The sequence below is a fragment of the Mesocricetus auratus genome, unplaced genomic scaffold, assembly GCF_017639785.1.
Source record: "Mesocricetus auratus isolate SY011 unplaced genomic scaffold, BCM_Maur_2.0 Super-Scaffold_100004, whole genome shotgun sequence".
NCBI classification, from domain to species: domain Eukaryota; kingdom Metazoa; phylum Chordata; class Mammalia; order Rodentia; family Cricetidae; genus Mesocricetus; species Mesocricetus auratus.
In genome coordinates this window covers 94330502-94349242 of record NW_024429189.1, presented here as the reverse complement: position 1 = coordinate 94349242, position 18741 = coordinate 94330502, and the positions used below count along the sequence as shown (strand labels likewise).

The window sequence follows — 18741 nt, the reverse complement described above, 5'->3', positions numbered from 1 at the left end:
AATGAACCTTTGTTCCACTCAGGTTTTTATGCTCTGTAGGTTATTTGGACAAGATCTACTATGTGAGCTTTTTGCTCATTACCTTTTTAAAGATTGTATTATTTAAAGTTATGTGAGTGTGGGTTTGTGCATGTAAGTGCAGTGTCGTCAGAGGCCAGAAGAGGCAGTTGTGAACTGTCTGATACAGGTACCAGGTACTGAACTGAATTTTGCAAGAGCAGCAAGCTCTCTTAACTGCTGAGCCATCTCTCTGGCCCCTGTGTTCATTATTTTTATAGCTAACCAACCATAGAGAAAAGTCAGTTAATACTTGTGGAGGACCCATTTTGAATTGTTCATGGATACTTTACTTAATGTGCCAAAACTGTAGTCTCTAGATAGACTGATTTGTTTGGAGTGTGCCCATATTTAATGTTTAGTGGACATAGAACTATCCCAAGTTTTGCTTGAAACTCTGACCCTCGTACACTTTGTTTCCTAAAGAGCTAGAGTTGTAAAGGTGATCCAGAAGTTAAGAGCTGGTGGTGCTTTTGCCAAAGACCTGAGTTCAGTGATCAACACCTATAACACCCAGCTCCAGGGGGATCCAACACTTCTAACCTCTGTAGGCTCCATCACATACATGTACACGTCACTCTCTCTCTCTCTCTCTCTCTCTCTCTCTCTCTCTCTCTCTCTCTCTCTCTCTCTCTCTCTCTCTCTCTCTCTCTCTCTGTCACACACACACACACACACACTTTGAAAAAATTAAAAGCCACCAAGTATGACTACCTGAGTTCTGATCCTAAGACCCACATGGTAGGAGTGGAAAACCAGTAAGTTGTCCTCTGACCTCCACATACATACCTTACTTGGGACTTGTGCCCTTTACTACTTTAATATTTTTTGAAAAGTACCTAGAATTACATTTTTTTTAAAAATCTGAAGTGGGGGATACTGGAGATAGGAAGATAGCTCAGTTAGTAAAGTATGTGCCATGCAATAATGAGGATGTGTGTTTGATTCCCAGGAACCACATTAAAAAGACAGATGTGATGGCACAGCACTTGGATAGCAGAAGCAGCCTAGACTATTTGGTTAACTCCAGGCTAGTGAGAACATAACCAAGGGGGATGGCTCCTAAGGCTCTTTGGAGTCATATATACATATATACATGTGCACATGAACACATGCACATAAGCACATATGTAAGATAAAAATAATTAAAAATAAAAATGATTAGAAAATCATTTTCAAGTGATTTGCAGCACAGTATAATTGTTTTATAAGAAGTGTTTAGTGTTAGACTATCATTGCTGAATATTATTGATCACATAATAGGTTTTTTAAAATATGTTATAACATATGACCTATATTTAATAGTAACTATGAGGATAGGTAAAGATAATAATTCAAAGGTAATATAAGTTTCAGTTCTAAAATCAAGAAATATGGAAAATTTTGATTTAAAAATATCTATCCTAAATTGTGACCTTTTGCTCATTTCCCATGCAATACTCTGATGAAATTTTGAGAGCAAACCATGCTTTCTTAATGTTTCTTAGTTAGTGAAGACAGACACTATATGAAAAGGAAAGAAGCAAATGCTTTCGAAGAGCAGCTCTTAAAACAGAAAATGGATGAACTTCACAAGAAATTGCATCAAGTGGTGGAGTTGTCTCACAAGGAGGATCTGACTGCTTCCCAGAACAGGCCTGACGTATGTCCACGTTCTTCACTGCTATAACTTATCCCTAATGCTGCTCTGCCCTGTTCTTACAGTTATTCTAATTTACCTAGGAATCTTACTGAATTTGAAACTAATTTGATACAGAAAGATATATAAAATTTGGAATGAGTCAGACTGTGGTGGCACACCCTTTTAATCTCAGCACTTGGGAGGCAGAGACAGGCGGATCTCTGGGTTCAACAGAGCAAGCTCTAGGACAGCCAAGACTATACAGAAAACAAAACAACAGCAGCAAAACAAAAAATGGAATGAGCAAAGAAATACAGAGACTGGGTAGAAATGCTTAGCTTAGTCAAGTCTCTATAGACTGCCAAGGTACGAAAAACCCTGAAGTCTGTGGTACTTCTAATGGGTAATTGATCTGTGCTGTGACTGTTTTTAGTATAGGTCATTTAAGTTACTGCTTTTGGATCTTTTGTTTTGGTTTTGAGATAGATTCTTAGTATGTAGGCTGACCTTTAACTTGCTACGTGAACCAGATGGACCTTGAGCTGATAGGTATGCCCCTATTTCTGCCTCTAAAGAGCTGTGATTAATGGCATATGCCACCACATCCAGCTAAAGTTAACTCTTAGAATTTTTAAGAATGCTACCATAAGATAAGGAATTAGCCTTTCTGCCTTTTATTACATTCTATTTCTGTGTAAATAGGAAAGCTGATATTCTAAGAGTTTGTTTATGGACCATGTGCCTTTGTGGAAATTAATGTGAATGTATCCTATTCGTTAAATAGAAAATGACTACTAAGAAGATTTGAGTAGGGCACTGTGAGGAATGTTTGATAACCTTAATTTTAGTCTTTTCCCAAAATTAAGTAAAGAGTTTGTTTTGTGATTCAATTGTCTTTTTTTATAATTTAACATATGAAGTAATTGAGTTTCATTATGACATTGTCATACTTTGTTTTTGTTGATCCTCCTTTTCCTTTCTGTGACCCTCGCTTTACCATGTATTCTTTTGCTCCTAGTGGTTTCCTTTCTACTTTGATCTAACATGTATTGTTTCTCAGTCCTCTGTTCTTGTTTTTGTTTTTTTAGACAGAGTTTCACACTCACCTAGGCTGGCCTAGAACTTGCTAGGTAACCAGACTAGCCTCAGCCTCACTGCAGTCCTCCTGTGTCTTGGACTCTCATGAGCCGCTATGTCCAACTGAGCTACTTCGTAAATACTGATATTATTATAAAAGCCAATTTGTTTTTCAGTGGTTAAAAGTATAAGATACTGGGCTGTAGTGATACCTCAGCCAATAAAGGCATTTGCTGTACAAGCCATATGACTTGAGTTTGATTCCAGCAACACATGTTAAAAAAAGCCAGATATAGTGGCACACATCTGTGATCCCAACTCTCATACTGTGAGTGAGAGGCAGAGAAAGGGAAATTGCCTGGATGCTTGTGAGAGACATTGGGCCAGCAAATAAAAGGGAACAAGCTCCTAAAAGTTGTCCACTGACTTACATATGTATGCACCTACATACATACATAAATAACATAAGGAAATTTTAAATATAAGCTTTTGGTGTGACCGTGTTTAAGAAGCTGCAAGAAGCCATAATACAGGCTAGTCTTTTTTTGTTGCTGTGCTTTGAAAAGCTCTAATGACTAATTAGTAATATTCAAGACTTCCAAGTTTTGTTGTTTTGTATCCTTTTGTTCGACATGAAATGTTATTCCAGTATGCATAGAATGGAATACTTGTTCCCTACAGGAACTGAGGGTTCCAAATCTTCCCTCCATCAATCAGCAGACCTCAGAGAACTCAGGAGAGAAACCACAGGAGCCACCTTCTATTCCTCTTATGGTAAATGCTGTTACTGATGCTTTGATGATCCCAACTGCCTGCCAGCCATCTCTTCCTATTCCTTTAAGTGGCCAGTCAGAGACAGATTCTAGGTAAGCTAAATGTCCTGAAGGTGATAGTAATGTGAATTGCATGTATAATTTCTTTTAATGATCTTCAATATCATGTTGTACAAAAGATCAATGGTTCTTGTTTTTTAAAATTTTATGAATATGTTGAAAAGATTCTCAAAATACTGACTTTGATTCTTTCAGACTTAATTCTACACTTCTTTTACAGTATTTGTTTACTTTGTACTTTTTTCTTGAATTATAAACTTTAAGCAGTTTCTCTGTACTTTCAGAATATATAGCTGTAAACTGCAAACAAAGTACTTACTGACTTTGACTACATATGTTAGGCACTATTACTGCACAGAAAGTTACTTGACATATGTTCTCATGTTTTCTTTGTCTTCCTTCAGAAGCTATTTGGGATCCGTATCAATGGTTCTTTGTGTCAAACTCCCCAGTTTGTTTGTTTTACATTTTTGTCTTTGGTTATTCATTGCTTAATTTGTAATTTGATAGGAATTTGTAAAACTAAAAGTGATTTGCATTTCTTTGCTTAACATTTTAATACAGTTCCTTAAGAGAATTCTAGGAGTATTAGGCAGATGAGGTTGACTGCCCCAGTGTGTTTGAAAGCAAGCTGTTATATAAGTGGTTTGCTACATTTTCCCTTCACCCTCCTTGCTGTTAATTTAAGTCTGGACATCACAGGTTGTTTCAGGTAACTAGTACAAGAAAGGTACTAGTTCCACTAGCATGCAGTGTCTGCAGCTAGGTCTTAGGCCTTTAACATGAGCCATACATGAAGTGTGTTTGAATTTGGGAAGCCATTATTCTGTCCTGCCACATGGAGGGATGGTTGTTATTGTGCTTAAATGCAGATCCAGTGGGTGGCACAAAAATGTTCAATGTTTATCTTTATTTGGAAGAATTAGTATTCTCAAAGACAATAAATATTTCATTTACTTAACCCTGGCCCTAAGCAATTTTGTCCTCACCCTGACAGACGTAGCATTGTTGGCATTTTTTTTTTATTCTTTCTTGAGAGTTAGTTAAAAATTCTAATGTGTAAAGAATGTTTATTCTTCATTGTGTCTCAAGAAATTTCTCTTCCAGGTATGTGAGTCAAAGTATTCATGAATTCATGCCTCAGAGTGGACCAGAAACAAAAGAAGGTAGTGTTGCATTGTAATAATTTATCCAACTTGTTTGGGTGACTCTTGGTTTGTTCAGTGTCTAAATTGTGACTGTGGTATAGGAAGGCTTTCCTCTTCAGAGGGTAAGAATAATGTCGTAAAGCTTTAGACAATTTTTGGTCAAAACCAGAAACTCATTTATTAGTCACATCTTCCTAGTTCAGTATCCTTTGGCATTTTTCTTTAAGCTTCTCAGTATATTAATCTGAAAGTCAATTAATGCATTAGATGGAAAAGGAGATCCAAAGTTTAGTTAGTATTATATTCTGTTTGGTACGACAGTGGAGACATTTTCATAGAAGATAGTTTTGTCCATTAAATAATAAAGGCACAGTTTGGTCATTCACTTCCTTTCCTTATGTGACTGGCATCCTTTCTACTAACAGTAGGAACAGGGCTATATGAAATAGAGACTTATTGCACCAAAACTTGGTTCATGCTTGCGAGATACAAAGCACAGTTCTACGTAGTTAGTGAGGTAGTCATGATGAAAAAGGTAAGAATTTCCATAGGAAAAGAGGTTTATATTAGGGTAGAGAGTTAGATTTCAAAGAAGGTGAGTAGGAAGAACTGATAGAGTAAGATTTAGGTTACAAAACTAGAAAGGGGAACTACTCATGCTGCAGAATGAACGACAAATGTGGAGCTTTCAGGCAGCAGCATTCCTGTTACATTCTAAGCACCAAAGATGTCAGTGCTTCCAGATGAGCAGGGCAAAGACAAGGAGAAAGAGAAATAAAGCCTGAGCAATGAAATGAAAAACATCCTTAAGATTCATAACATAGTAGGAGGGAATGATTAACAGTGTGAACACAGGTAGTACTTGGTGTATTTTGAACTAAAGATTCTTTTCATGACAAAACTCCTAAGTTGATGTGACCTTTATTTTTTTTTCTATCAAAGGACAGTTCTTGATCTTACTTCATGGTATTATTGAAAGCCCAATCAATGATAATGGAAATAGTGATAATTATTGACATTGGTAAACTTTTTAATTGTAATTACTGTAATCATGTGCCTTTTAATGTGTTCTGAATGGCATACTGATGGTACATTTTGTCTCACTCCTTTGCTAGTGTATGAAACAAATAAGGTTGCCAGCATTAATTCTTTTCACACAACTCCAAACACGTCATTGGGAATAGTTCAAGCAACACCATCCAAAGTGCAGCCATCACCGACCGTGCACACCAAGGAAGCATTAGGTAAAATGTTTTGTGTGTATGCATATTGCCTCTAGCAAATTAATAAAAACTGATTTGCAACCTGTTGACATATGTTTTTTTCTGTTTTATAAGGTTTCATCATGAATATGTTTCAGGCTCCAACACTTCCTGACATTTCAGATGATAACAATGAGTGCCCTTCTCTAGATCAAAATGAAGATGCATTTGAAGCGCAGTTTCAAAGTAATGATTTATCTAAAAACAATTAAAGTATACAGTATCATTGGAAGTCGCTGTAGGCATTATCAGGATTTAGGTGTGGCCCTGCCTTTGAATAGTGGCCATGTAAGAGCAGGGAATGAATAAATTTCACATATGACACTTTGAAAGGGTTACAGTGACTTTTTTGTTATGTTGGATTTTTTGTTATTATTTAATAATGAGTGATACAGGACAAAAGCATCATGGGTAGGAACAGTTAGAAAAGTAAGTTTTCAACCTGAGACTTAAGCAACTCCTGAAAAAGACATCTAGGTGGAGTTTGGAGCCCAGCACTGCTAGAAATCAAAAATCATGACAAAGATAAGTAAAGTCTAGTTAGAATTGGGAAGACTGGAAATGAACATTCAAACATTATTTTTTTTTCTTAAATGACATGAACAACAACAGAAAACGCTCAACTTTTGTTTTGTGTACTTTTTGTTGAGTGAGCTTTGTAGCACCATTATAGGAGAGTGAACACTGCTCTATATGTGACAGGATCTCCACTGGGCCCTGACTGCTAGGTCCAGTGATCATGAATCAGTCACTTCACCTCACTGCAAAGTAGCTTATGTCATTACCTAGGACCTAGTAATTTTTGAAAATTTCAGTACTTTTTCTTATGTAGCTGAAGTTTCTAAAGGATAATGCCTTTTCACAAGATAGTAATGAGATGCTATTCTTATTTTCTTGCAGAAAATGCAGTATCTTCTGGAGCTTGGGGAGTTAATAAAATCATGTCTTTGTCATCTGCTTTTTCTATTTTTGAAGATGGAAACAAAGAAAATTATGGGTAAAGAAAGGTCTATTTAAAATAAACTGGGGTGGGGAGGGCAAATATACATGTCAGCAAGTCCGTAAGATCCTGCAGAGGGGCCTTTAGGAGTTGAACGTTGTGTGGCAGTAAGGAGATAGGGTGGTCTAGGTTGGAGTTCCAGTGATGCCACCATGAGCCTCCTGTGTACTATGCATGAGTTCTAATATGACAGATCTCCTGTAGCAGAAGCACAGCTGAAAAAGAAATGCAGTCTACTTAACAGTTGTCAGAGAACAGATGGATTCTCTGAAATTGTATTAGATGTGGATGAATCTGCCTGTATATCTGTAAAGTGCAGGGCAGATAAAGTAGAACAGAAAGTGGCTTATGTTGAGTAATAACTACTGAGAAAATGTTGTTTTTGTCTTTTGTTTTTTGTTTTTTTGATTTTTCGAGATAGGGTTTCTCTGTGTAGGTTTTAGAGCCTATCCTGGCACTCGCTCTGTAGACCAGGCGGATCTTGAACTAACAGATATCCACCTGCCTCTGCCTCACAAGTGCTGGGATTAAAGGCGTGTGCCACCAACGTCCAGCCCAGACAAAATGTTTTAAGGTAGAACAACTCATTAGCAAGACATCAGGGCATAGAATGAGGTGTTTTCAGGAATCTTCACTGTTATTTAAAACAAATGAAGTTATATGAGTTACAGGTATCTTGGCACGGAAGAACTTCATGCTGAGGTAGAAAGGAGACAGCATGACCAGCTTGTAGAAATGATATCCATATCCAGAGCAGGCACTATAAATAAGACCAGGACATCCTACTGGTCAAGGTCCTTGTTTTCGTTTGCTTCTAAAATTTGTAACCCAGTCTAATAAAAATATCTTCTATTTACAGTTAATTCAGTTTGGACCCAGTTTTGCTATAGTTGCTGTGAAAGTAAGGAATCTCTGTAAAATTCATTAACTCATTACCTAGGAGAAGTGACAAATTTTTTCCTAACACTTTAAGCTTATTTGTCTCATCTGTATGTTCTATGATTTGTAATTATACAAATCTTTCTTTAGCTTACCACAGCCTAAAAATAAGCCCACAGGAACAAGAACCTTTGGAGAACGCTCTGTCAGCAAATTTCCTTCAACACCAAATGTAAGTAAATCTCTGCTTTATCAGTGAAATGGGTCTTGGGATCTGTTCTTAATTTTACCAAATGATTATGCTCATCAAATGGCATGAAGAATGTATTCATCAGCAAAATTAAAGTAGTTATGCAATCCTTACCTCTCATTAGCCATTCCTTTAGCTTGGCAGTGCTACTCAGTGATATATATTTTTTCTTAGACATAAGAATTGAGACCTCCAGGGGGTTATTAGTGAGAAACCCAGAAAATTAAAGAAGCTAGATCATCAACAGTACACAGCAGCCAAGCTTTACCTGTTCATTGGCCCCCAGTTTTCTTGTCTGTTAGCAGCCATTGTATCTAGACTTTTGCCAGGACCCAGAGTAGTCTCCAAGTATGGTTTTAGTCTATATCCACGTGCCCCTGTGACAGTGGTATACCAGCCAAGGATTCCTTACTGTTAATTTACCCTTTCTGAGACATGCTGCTGAACCCAAGCTCTCTGTTTTAAGGTTCTTTTGAATTAACTTTTGTGAGTCTCTCAATCTTTTGATGAAATGCTTAGCCTTACAATTTTCCAAAATAATGGACTGGATTTTAGATTCAGTGCCACTATAAACAAACAAACAAACAAACAAAAGAGGGTATACTTTCTATATATGCTGGTGCTGAGCAGAATCTGTTCCAGTTTCCAATTTTCCCTTCAATACTGGAAAGTATGGTGGAATTAAAAAAAAAAAAAAGGTGATGTGCAAAAAGTATATTGCATTTTAAGAACTTCGAGGACTTATCAAGTTTAGTTCTGAAGAAACTTTAGTTTTCCTTCCCCACAGATTCTAAAACTTAGCCTATAATTAATTATGTTCTATAAAAAAAATGTCTGATTCTATAGACCATTTCAGGGCAAATAGAAGGTGAGCCTAGGGTAGCCTACACCAGAAATTAAGGATGTAATTGTTTTGGTTTTGTGTTTTTGTAAAGGGTGGGTAGCACAGGAACCAACTTGAAGAAGTCAGGATCAAACCTGAGACAATTTGAAAGAGAAAATAAGTAAGGTAAATTAAATTATAACCCAAGAAATAAAACTAATATTCATATTTATACAATAGGGTAGAGAGGACAAATCTACCTTACAGAAAGAAGCACTCCAAGGAGTATAGGTTACTGTTAGAACACTAAGATAATAACTACTATAGGCAAGGCCCATGGATGACTACTAATGTCACTGAGAAGAAACAATGTCTGCATAGCTCACAAGCATCTTTTCAAAATTACCAATTACTATATTGGTTTAACATTTCTCCAAGAGGGCCAATGAGATGACTCAGCAGGTAAAGGCATTTTCCACCAGCCTGAAAGACCCAAGTTTGATCCCTGGGACCCACATGTTAGAAAAAGAATTGACTCCCACAGTTGTTCTCTGACATCCACATGTGAGTTGGTGGTGTACTTGGTACACACACTCACAAATAAGTAAATGTAATATTTCTCCACTAATTCTTTGACGATGCCCTCTGGAAGATAGGGTTTAGTTTATTTCCCTTTCAGTATAGGCAGGTCATGGTGATTTGCATCAAAAAAAGACAGTGGGGAGAGGAAAAGCAATTCATGAAGGAAACCTCAGGGATACCTGACTAAGTGATTGGGTTAACTTCACCAGAAATAACTTGTGTTATGACATATATTCCCAAAGTTTAATAAGATAATCCCTGAGTACTCTCTAAAATAGAGCCCTATTATAAAAGCCTAAACTAGGTGCAGTCACGGATCCTGACCTCTATTCAAAACGATCAATGCAAGAAAGGGTAGGAAGGATGCAGAGGTAGCTGTCGTCAGAACAGCTGAGTGGACAGGACAGCCATGAGCAGTGTGCTGACCTATGCTGGAGGTTGGGGAGGAAATAGAGAAATCAAATAAGGGCTCCGGTTGCTAGTATCATTTTTTTTGTTGTTGTTGTTGTTGTTGCTTTTACAATAAACTACATTTTAAACAAGATTGCCATTAGAGGGAACATAATGAAGGAGAACAACTTTTTATTATCTTTATAATTCTTTTCAAATTTAAAGAATAATGTACAAGATAAAAACATGTTTAATTGTTATGTAGCTCTGTTAAAGAATGCTAAAAACAAGAGGTTCATATCTGTTTCTTTAAATCCTCTTTTCTTCTATTTTGAAATGTTTGGTTTTTTTTTTTTTTTTTTGAGACAGGAACTTGTTGTGTTGTTCAGGATGATTTTGAGCTCCTAACCTCATGTGAACCTCTTTATATATTCACCTTCCTGAATTGTTTGTATTCCAGGACTATGTCAACTGCTGGACTTAAAATGTTGATTTGTTCAGTTTCATCAACAAAGCAGGCAAATAAATTGCTTTTTTAAATTCATATTCTGTTGTAGGAAGGACCTCACAGTGATGAGTTTGTGGATGAATCAATAGTATGTGGTGTTCACTACAACAAAACCCTAGCTCCCTGTTCTAAAAGTACAGGAGATTTTACATCTGCTGCCCAGCTTTCGTCTACACCATTCCACAAATTTCCAGCAGATTCGGTGCAGATTTCAGAAGATAAAGGTGTGTGTTTAATTATTTTAGTATCTTCTGCAAAAATATACTGTTTAGTATTATGGCTTCTTGAAAATTCTAAAAAGGAAGTTTAAAAACTGTAGAAAAGCTTAAAATCTACTTATGTGTGTATGCATGTTTTTGTTTTTAAATTTCAGTAAATAGGTAGAAAGTAGAAAACACGTGAACAGTCACTTAAAAGTTATATCCAAGCCGGGCGTTGGTGGCGTACACCTTTAATCCCAGCACTCGGGAGGCAGAGGCAGGTGAATCTCTGTGAGTTCGAGGCCAGCCTGGTCTACAGAGCGAGTTCCAGGACAGCCTCCAAAACAACACAGAGAAACCCGGCCTCGAAAAAACCAAAAAAAACAAAAAACAAAAAAAAGTTATATCCAATAGGTGTATGTTGTATTATGATAGCAAAGAAAGGGCTACTACAGAAAGATTAAGTTATTTAAATATTAGAAACAATGAGCATATATTAATGAGTAATGAATAGCCAATTTTTGTCCATGATGTATCTAAAAATTTTTTTATCACTTTATACATATGAACAAGTATACTATGCAGAGAAAATCACATTTTAACATTTTTACCTGATTTCAAGAGAGGAATTATAAAACTCTATTAGTCCTCTTTTCAACCTCATGCCTAATGTAACCTTTATATAAAAGATACACATGTGTGAACTGTAGAGATAGCTCAACAGTTACAAACACTGGCAGTTCAGTCAGTCATCCAGGGTTTGGTTCCCAGGGTCCACATGGAAGCTTCCAGCAGTCTTTAATTTCAGTTCCAGGGGATCTGATAACCTCTTGTGGCCTCTGCAGGTACTGCATGCTCAGATGCACAGATATAATGTACAAGTAAAACAACCATACACATAAATAATTTTAAAACTATGTAAACAATCTATGTTTGAATTTAACTCTAATGTCATTGCATTGAACACAAATATTAGGTACTAATTTCCAGTAAAAAGCTATAAACTGTGACATCTGGAAGCATTATGCCATTTGGTTGACTGTCAGTTTACTAGCTAAATTCTATCACTGTTAGGACTTTTTAGAAAGAATGCTGAAGGTATTGACTTGGTGCTCACCAGGTAAAAGTGCTTTCTGTCAAGCCTGATGACCTGAGCTTGAGCTCTGAGACCCACATGGTAAGAAGAGAGAATGACTCCTGCAAGTTGTCCTGTGACCTCCATACATATGCTATGGCATGCACTCACTTGAGCACACACACAAAAAACATAATTTTAAAAACAGTAATTAAGGGGCTTGAGAGATGGCTCAGTGGTTAAGAGCACTGGCTGTTCTTCCAGAGGACACGGCTTCTATTCCCAGCACCTACATGGCAGCTCACCTGTCTGTTACTCCAGTTCCAGGGGATCTGACATCCTTACACCAATGTACATAAAATAAAGTTAAATAAAGTATTTAAAAAACAGTAATTAAATAAACTGCTAGAGAATTTTACTTCACTAGATGGAAGATATTTTAATGGGATTATGAGCCTAAAAATCTAAAAGTTGACTAAGAAGTAAGGATGTTTTCTTAAAAGTACTAACCCAGTATGTTTTATTCCTTTTTTTATTTTATTCCTTTTCTAAATCTTAGAGAAGTTAGTTCACACTTCAACTATTTTTAAATGCCATCACAAGTTTGCCACTCAAATTTTTTTTAAGTTCTTCAAATTGAGAAAACCTGATTCATAAAGTGGTCTTCAAAGGGCCAATAGTTATTGTTCTTAGAGTATTTGCCACTGTGGTTTTATATGTTCTAGTACTAATAAATAGTTGTACTTGTTTATAAGCAATCATCAGATAAAAGTTATTTGGCTATAGTATTACATAGTACTAAACCACTTGGTAAAGTTTAGTCTATAATTCTGCCCCATCTACTGGCAATAAAGATGAATTGTTTTGTTTTTTAGGTTAGAAGGGACAGTGATTTAAGTACTGCCAGTACCTAAATCCATTCAGTCAACTAAATGCTGACTCACCAGTTTGTCAAAATGAAAGTCACACAAATCTCTATCTAAAGCCCTCTGGAAAGGTTGCAGCCTTTTATTCTCCCTCTGTGTCCTCATAGCATATTCTCCTAAAACTAAGTATACCTTGCTCCGATGCCAGTGACTTCCTGTGGTCTGGTCATCCTGCCTGTAGTGGATCTGCTATTTATTCTTTGAATAATTTTTTATTTTCAACCATAGCACTTTTTACCATGGAACACTATTTTAAAGTTGTAGTGAAAGTCAGTATGAAAAGGAGTTTCAGCCTTTGTAACCATATCAAATGCTGTTTGTGTCTACATGTATATGTAATATGACTGTCTATAATTTTTTTATATTTCAGAAAATGTGGTAGCCACACAGTACACTCACGTTGCTTTGGATTCTTGTAAAGAAAACATGGTGGACCTCTCAAAAGACAGAAAGTTTGGGTATTATGTTTGTCACTCTCCTCCTCCATTGCTCCTTAAGATACAGTAGTGTACCGTATTCCAATGTGCTAAGGCTAATAAGGTTTTATTCAATGGTAGCTTTAAGTCAAAAGGTACTGTTTGTTAATATAAACACAGTGATGAAACCTAAGCACTTGGTATATAAGGTCAGTCAGAGAAGCAGCTTGGGAAACAGATCCCCGAGCTCATATTTTCTGAAATTCATTCCAGGATTCTAACTGTAAATCCTCTTTTGATGGGTCAACTATTGCAAAACTGAGAAAATACATAGTTTGTGCTTTACACACCCATTTAATTTAGAAAGCCAGTGCCTTTTAAGAGAAGGTAGAGGGGCTGGAGAGATGGCTCAGAGGTTAAGAGCACTGACTGCTCTTCCAAAGGTCCTGAGTTCAATTCCCAGCAACCACATGGTGGCTCACAACCATCTGTAGTGAGACCTGGTACCTTCTTCTGGCCAGCAGACATACATGTGGGCAGAATACTGTATATATAATAAATTAATTAATTAATAAAAAAAAGAGAAGGTAGAATGTTTAAGCTTCTTTAGATACTGCTACAAAAGTAAAGTTCCACTGTATTTGATTAGGCTGGTACATGTAACAGATACATACATTATAACCCAGGAACGATATTTATGCTTTCTGTATGCTGTGTCTGCTTAATCCTTGCAATAACTTGAGTTATGACTGTATTCTGTTAAACCCTTATTGTAAATGAGGAAGTCAGGTCTTGGCGACATATTGCTGTTCTGAAGTCACAGAGCTTCTAATATGTGGAATTGCTGATAAAAAGCACATGAATTCTGTAATACACACACACACACGTGCACACACACACACACACACACACAAAGACAGCTAAGAGCTGAATAAGGTAGACTATCACCTTATTTGACCTGACCTAGGAATATGTATTTTTTTTAAACATTAACCATGTGGAGTTTATTAATGGGGAGGAGAGGGAGAGCTGGGGGGGTAGAAAGAGAGAGAAAGGGGAAAACAAAAGAAGGCGGGGGTGAGGGGGGGCCCTGTGGCTGTATGAGAAGAGCAAGAGGAGACAGGAAAAGAGGAATATGTATTTGACTGACAAGTTTTCATCGTTCTATAAGCCTGAAAATGACAGAAAAATCACAGAAGTATTAATCTAGATTTTACAAATTTAGCCCATAGGTAAAATTCACAAATATAAAATACATAAATAAAAACAGTACTCAGCCTTGATTACAGTAATGCTGTTTAAATGTAGCTTTAGAGAATAAACTCATTTCTCCCCCACAGTTCCTATTAAGTACAAAATATATCACCTTACCTGTTTACCTAATACATTAAATGGCTTTGATTTTATTTGTGTTCGTAGTCATTTTAGTAGTTCAAGTATTTACACACATTTGTTTAATGAAAATTATTTGATCAACTCATCCTATGTGATAATTTTGAAATGCTGTTCTTAGAATTGAAAGGAAGCTGTTTTATTTTGATCATGTTTAATAAGCTAATCACATGAAGTTTTGTTTTCTCTTTTTCACATATCCAGTCCAATTCAAGAGAAATTTTCAGCGTCTTTACATTATCCTAGCCAGCCTGCCACAGGTGGTGCACTCACTCAGGAAGCAGTGCTCGGCTTTGAGGCTTATAAATGCACAAGCACTGACCTTGTGACCATGGAGGACCTACCAGATACCAGCACTGGGCTCCAAGTTGAATGGATGCAGATTAGTTCACTTGGGAATGTCAATGCTCCAAGTATGCACACATGCTCATCTTAATTGTGCCATAGGACCAATAGCATGGAAAAGCTATTCTGTGAAAGAACTCAGAATGGGAATAGAAAATAGACTTAGACAAACTTGTAACTGTATCCCAAAGTAATTCACTACTAACACATTTGAAGTCCATTTTAATCTTGAAAGACACCAAGATCGCTATTGTTAGAAAAAGGAATTATCCCTGGTATACAAACTGTCTTCGTGTGCCTATAGCACAAAGAGAGATGCTCTCTCAGCCTGGACTCTTAGGGGAGTGCCTGGACCCTACCAAGAGTAAAATGACAGACTCTAGATATCCCCTATGGGGAAGGATTTGGCAATAGGGTGGGGGGGGGAGTGCGGGAGGAGGGGAGGGAGAGGGAACTGGGATTGACATGTAAAACAAGCTATTTAAAATTAAAAATGATTAAAAAAAAAAAGAAAAAGGAATTAGGGGCCTGGAGAGATACCTCTTTGGTTAAGAGAACTATTGACTGCTCTTCAAGAAGACCCAGGTTTGGTTTTCAGCACGCACAGGATGACTCACAACCATCTATAATTCCAGTTCCAGGGAATCTGAAACCCTCCTGTAACTTCTCTGGGCGCCAGGCACACACATAGTGCACATACACACATGCATGCAGACACGCATACACATAAAGCAAAAAAATCTTTAAAAAATTTTTTTAAAAGTTCAAAGTTGAGAGTTTACTATGTGTCACACATATAATCTAATATTACCCTCACCCCTGTATGTAACAAATCAGTCAAAACCGAATATTATGAGATATCTTCCTCTGTCCCTTGTTATATAGGAAGTCTTGCATGGTAATTGAAAACATAGAATCTGGAGACAGACTAAATTCTAAGGCAAGGCTCCATCCCAGCTCCACAACCAAGTTTATGGTGCTTCTTTTTAAAGTGGAGGTCAGCTGGAGAGATAATTCGGGTTAAGAGCACTGGCTGCCCTTCAGAGGATCCAGATTCAATTGCTAGCAACCCACATACTGTCTCAAAATTGTTAAAGGATCTGATGCCTTCCCACATATACACATCAGGCAAAACAATCTGTACACATTAAAAAATTAAAATAGCCAGGCAATGGTGGTACACACTTTTAATCCCAGCACTTGGGAGGCAGAGGAAGGCAGATCTCAGTGACTTTGAGGCCAGTCTGGTCTATAAAGCAAGTTCCAGGACAGTTAGGACTGTTATACAGAGAAACCCTGTCTTGAAACACCCCACCACTGCACAAAATAAATAAATAAATAAATGTATGTATCTTACAGTGAAGTTTAAACCAGTGACTACCTTAGAGGCTTACTGTAAGAACTAAATAAGTTAAATCTCAGAACCTATGTTTGCTAAGAAAGTAGTAACCATGTTGGAGGGTAGCCTTTTCAAACCACCACTAATAAAATATTTTATAGTATGAAATTGGAGAGAAGGCTTTGTTCTCCTTTAGGAATTGTTTTTCCTTTTGTGTACACAGTATTCTCATGCAAATGTATGTAGGTCGTGTGTTTTGTGTATACTAGTGGTGGAAACCAGTGAAAGTTGTCTGATCACACTAGAAGCAACTAATTAATAATATCCAAGTGTACTTCAAAGAATGCATCTATAGTTTTTGAAGGCACAAATCCTGCAACTCCAGATGAGTCAGGAAGCAGCTAGTTCACCCAAATTTGTAGACCTAAAATGACAGTAATGACAGAACTACCAGTTTTAGCTTCTATTTATATTGGGCCAATGCTTTACATAGGGTAAGATTTTGAAAGCTTATTTAATGAATACCTTTACTTATTTAAAATTTCTGTTAAAATATTTGAATGCTGAATTTGTTTCTTTTCTTATTTTTCCTATTTAAGACTTTACTATTGAGAACCCATGGGATGATGAATTGATTCTTAAACTTCTGTCTGGGCTTCCTAAACCAGTGAGTTCCTATTCAAATACATTTGAGTGGCAGTGTAAACTTCCAGCCATCAAGCCCAAGACAGAATTCCAATTGGGTAAGAATTATGTGGATAATAGAACTTTGAATTCTTGTTTGTGAAAAACTGACAGTAATTCTGGGATTCTCCTATACCCTTTTCAACCTTCAAGAAAGAGTTAATATCTACTGGTTGAGAAATTTTATTAAGCCATGATAATATAATTGTGATTGCTGTTGGGACTTTAATTTGGCAGTAATATCTATCAGAGTTAAAAATACATGTACTGCAGGCTGCAGAGATGGCTCAAAGATTAAAACCACTTTCAGAGTCAATGTGGTGGCCCGTGCCCTTTAGCCCCAGCACTCAGGAGGCAGAGGTAGGTGAATGTTTGCAATTTCGAGGCCAACCTGGTCTACAAAGCAAGTTCCAAGGCAGCCAGACTGTTATACAGAGAAACCCTGTCTTGGAACACCACCACCAAAAAAACCACTTTCAGACCTCAGTTTGGGTTTCAGTGCCCATGATGGGCAGCTCACAACCACCTAAATAAAAAACTCCTGAAATTCAAAATTGGCCTAACCATTCTAAACTATTACAAATGTTAATACAGTTATGCTTTGCCTTTTTAAATTCTCCTGTAAAAATGTGTTCTGTTTTGTTTTGGCTTTTTTCTCCTGTAAAATATGTACATTTTCCAAAAAGCTTTACAGATTTCTACATAGTCTTCCTAATACTTCAACAGTTGTGCAGAGCAGGCACCACAGGTCACAGAAGGGCCAGGAGTCAAGGCCACACATATACATATACTGGGCCATCAGAGCTGCCCTCACCCCTCTGTTTAAATAATTTAGTAAAGCTTTTTCCTGGAAGGTATTTGTTTTACTTTCATTTAAGTCTGGGAAAAGTTCCCCAGATTATACTGTATTAAAGTAGTTCAGGCCCCAGGAATTCCTCACTTTGATAGTCCTTATGGCTTTTTGCCAATTTGGCATACTTGTCTTCCAAGGTTCTTTGCTGGTCTATGTGAATCACCTTCTTGGAGAAGGGGCTTTTGCCCAAGTCTATGAAGCTATTCACGGAGATGTGAATGATACCAAAAGTAAACAGAAATGTATATTAAAGGTAAGTATATAAGTTCTTGCATAATGTAGATGTGAATTTTAGAAGTTATCTTCCCCTGCTCCCTCACCTTTAAATACTGATGTCAATGAGACCTTATTCAACAGTTTAACATGGCTGTCCTGTGAAGACTTAGAATTGTCTTATCACTAAGATTATCCTGCAAGCCCTATACTGCTGACTAGTATTTAGCTTGTCCTCACTTTTTGTTCACATCCTTAACTGGGAGGAGATACTTTCTTGCTATTTTACAGAATATGGATAAGGATATGCCTGTTACATGTCCGTATTTGATTTGCAGGTTCAGAGACCTGCCAATTCCTGGGAATTCTACATTGGGACACAGCTGATGGCAAGACTAAAGCCAGCAGTACATCACATGATCATCAAGTTTTATTCTGCTCATTTATTCCAGAATGGGAGCATATTAGTAGGAGAGCTCTACAGCTATGGGACAATACTAGTAAGTGTTTGATTTTCATGATGTGAACTTAAAATGCATGTGCATTTCTGGTTTTTAACCTGCAGTATTTTTCACAATTGGAACTTTTGTTGGAATAGAAAGCAGGTAGAAAGCCCTTGGCTTGAAATTTCATTAATCCTCTACTACCAACTTAGGATACCATTTGCATTATTTCTAGAATGCCATTAACCTCTATAAAAATACCCCTGAAAAAGTGATGCCCCAGGCTCTCGTCATCATTTTTGCTATCAGAATGCTTTACATAATTGAACAAGTTCACAGCTGTGAAATCATTCATGGAGACATTAAGCCAGATAACTTCATACTAGGCCACAAGTAAGTATGACACTTGAGTGGAATTCTTCCCT

The 18741-nt window shown here is 37.0% G+C and overlaps 1 protein-coding gene across 1 annotated transcript in view; it reads left to right on the top strand.

Moving 5' to 3' along the window:
- The window catches only part of Bub1 (BUB1 mitotic checkpoint serine/threonine kinase), a 32623-nt gene that overhangs the window by 10671 nt on the left and 3211 nt on the right, over positions 1-18741 (top strand). Inside the window, exons 9-22 of the mRNA XM_040746262.1 lie at positions 1545-1699; positions 3437-3621; positions 4696-4754; positions 5852-5980; positions 6074-6184; positions 6899-6995; positions 8028-8109; positions 10480-10654; positions 13002-13089; positions 14644-14852; positions 16723-16866; positions 17798-17913; positions 18212-18373; positions 18552-18709. Coding sequence (XP_040602196.1) covers positions 1545-1699; positions 3437-3621; positions 4696-4754; positions 5852-5980; positions 6074-6184; positions 6899-6995; positions 8028-8109; positions 10480-10654; positions 13002-13089; positions 14644-14852; positions 16723-16866; positions 17798-17913; positions 18212-18373; positions 18552-18709 — 1870 coding nt within the window. The remainder of the gene's footprint in view (positions 1-1544; positions 1700-3436; positions 3622-4695; positions 4755-5851; positions 5981-6073; positions 6185-6898; positions 6996-8027; positions 8110-10479; positions 10655-13001; positions 13090-14643; positions 14853-16722; positions 16867-17797; positions 17914-18211; positions 18374-18551; positions 18710-18741) is intronic.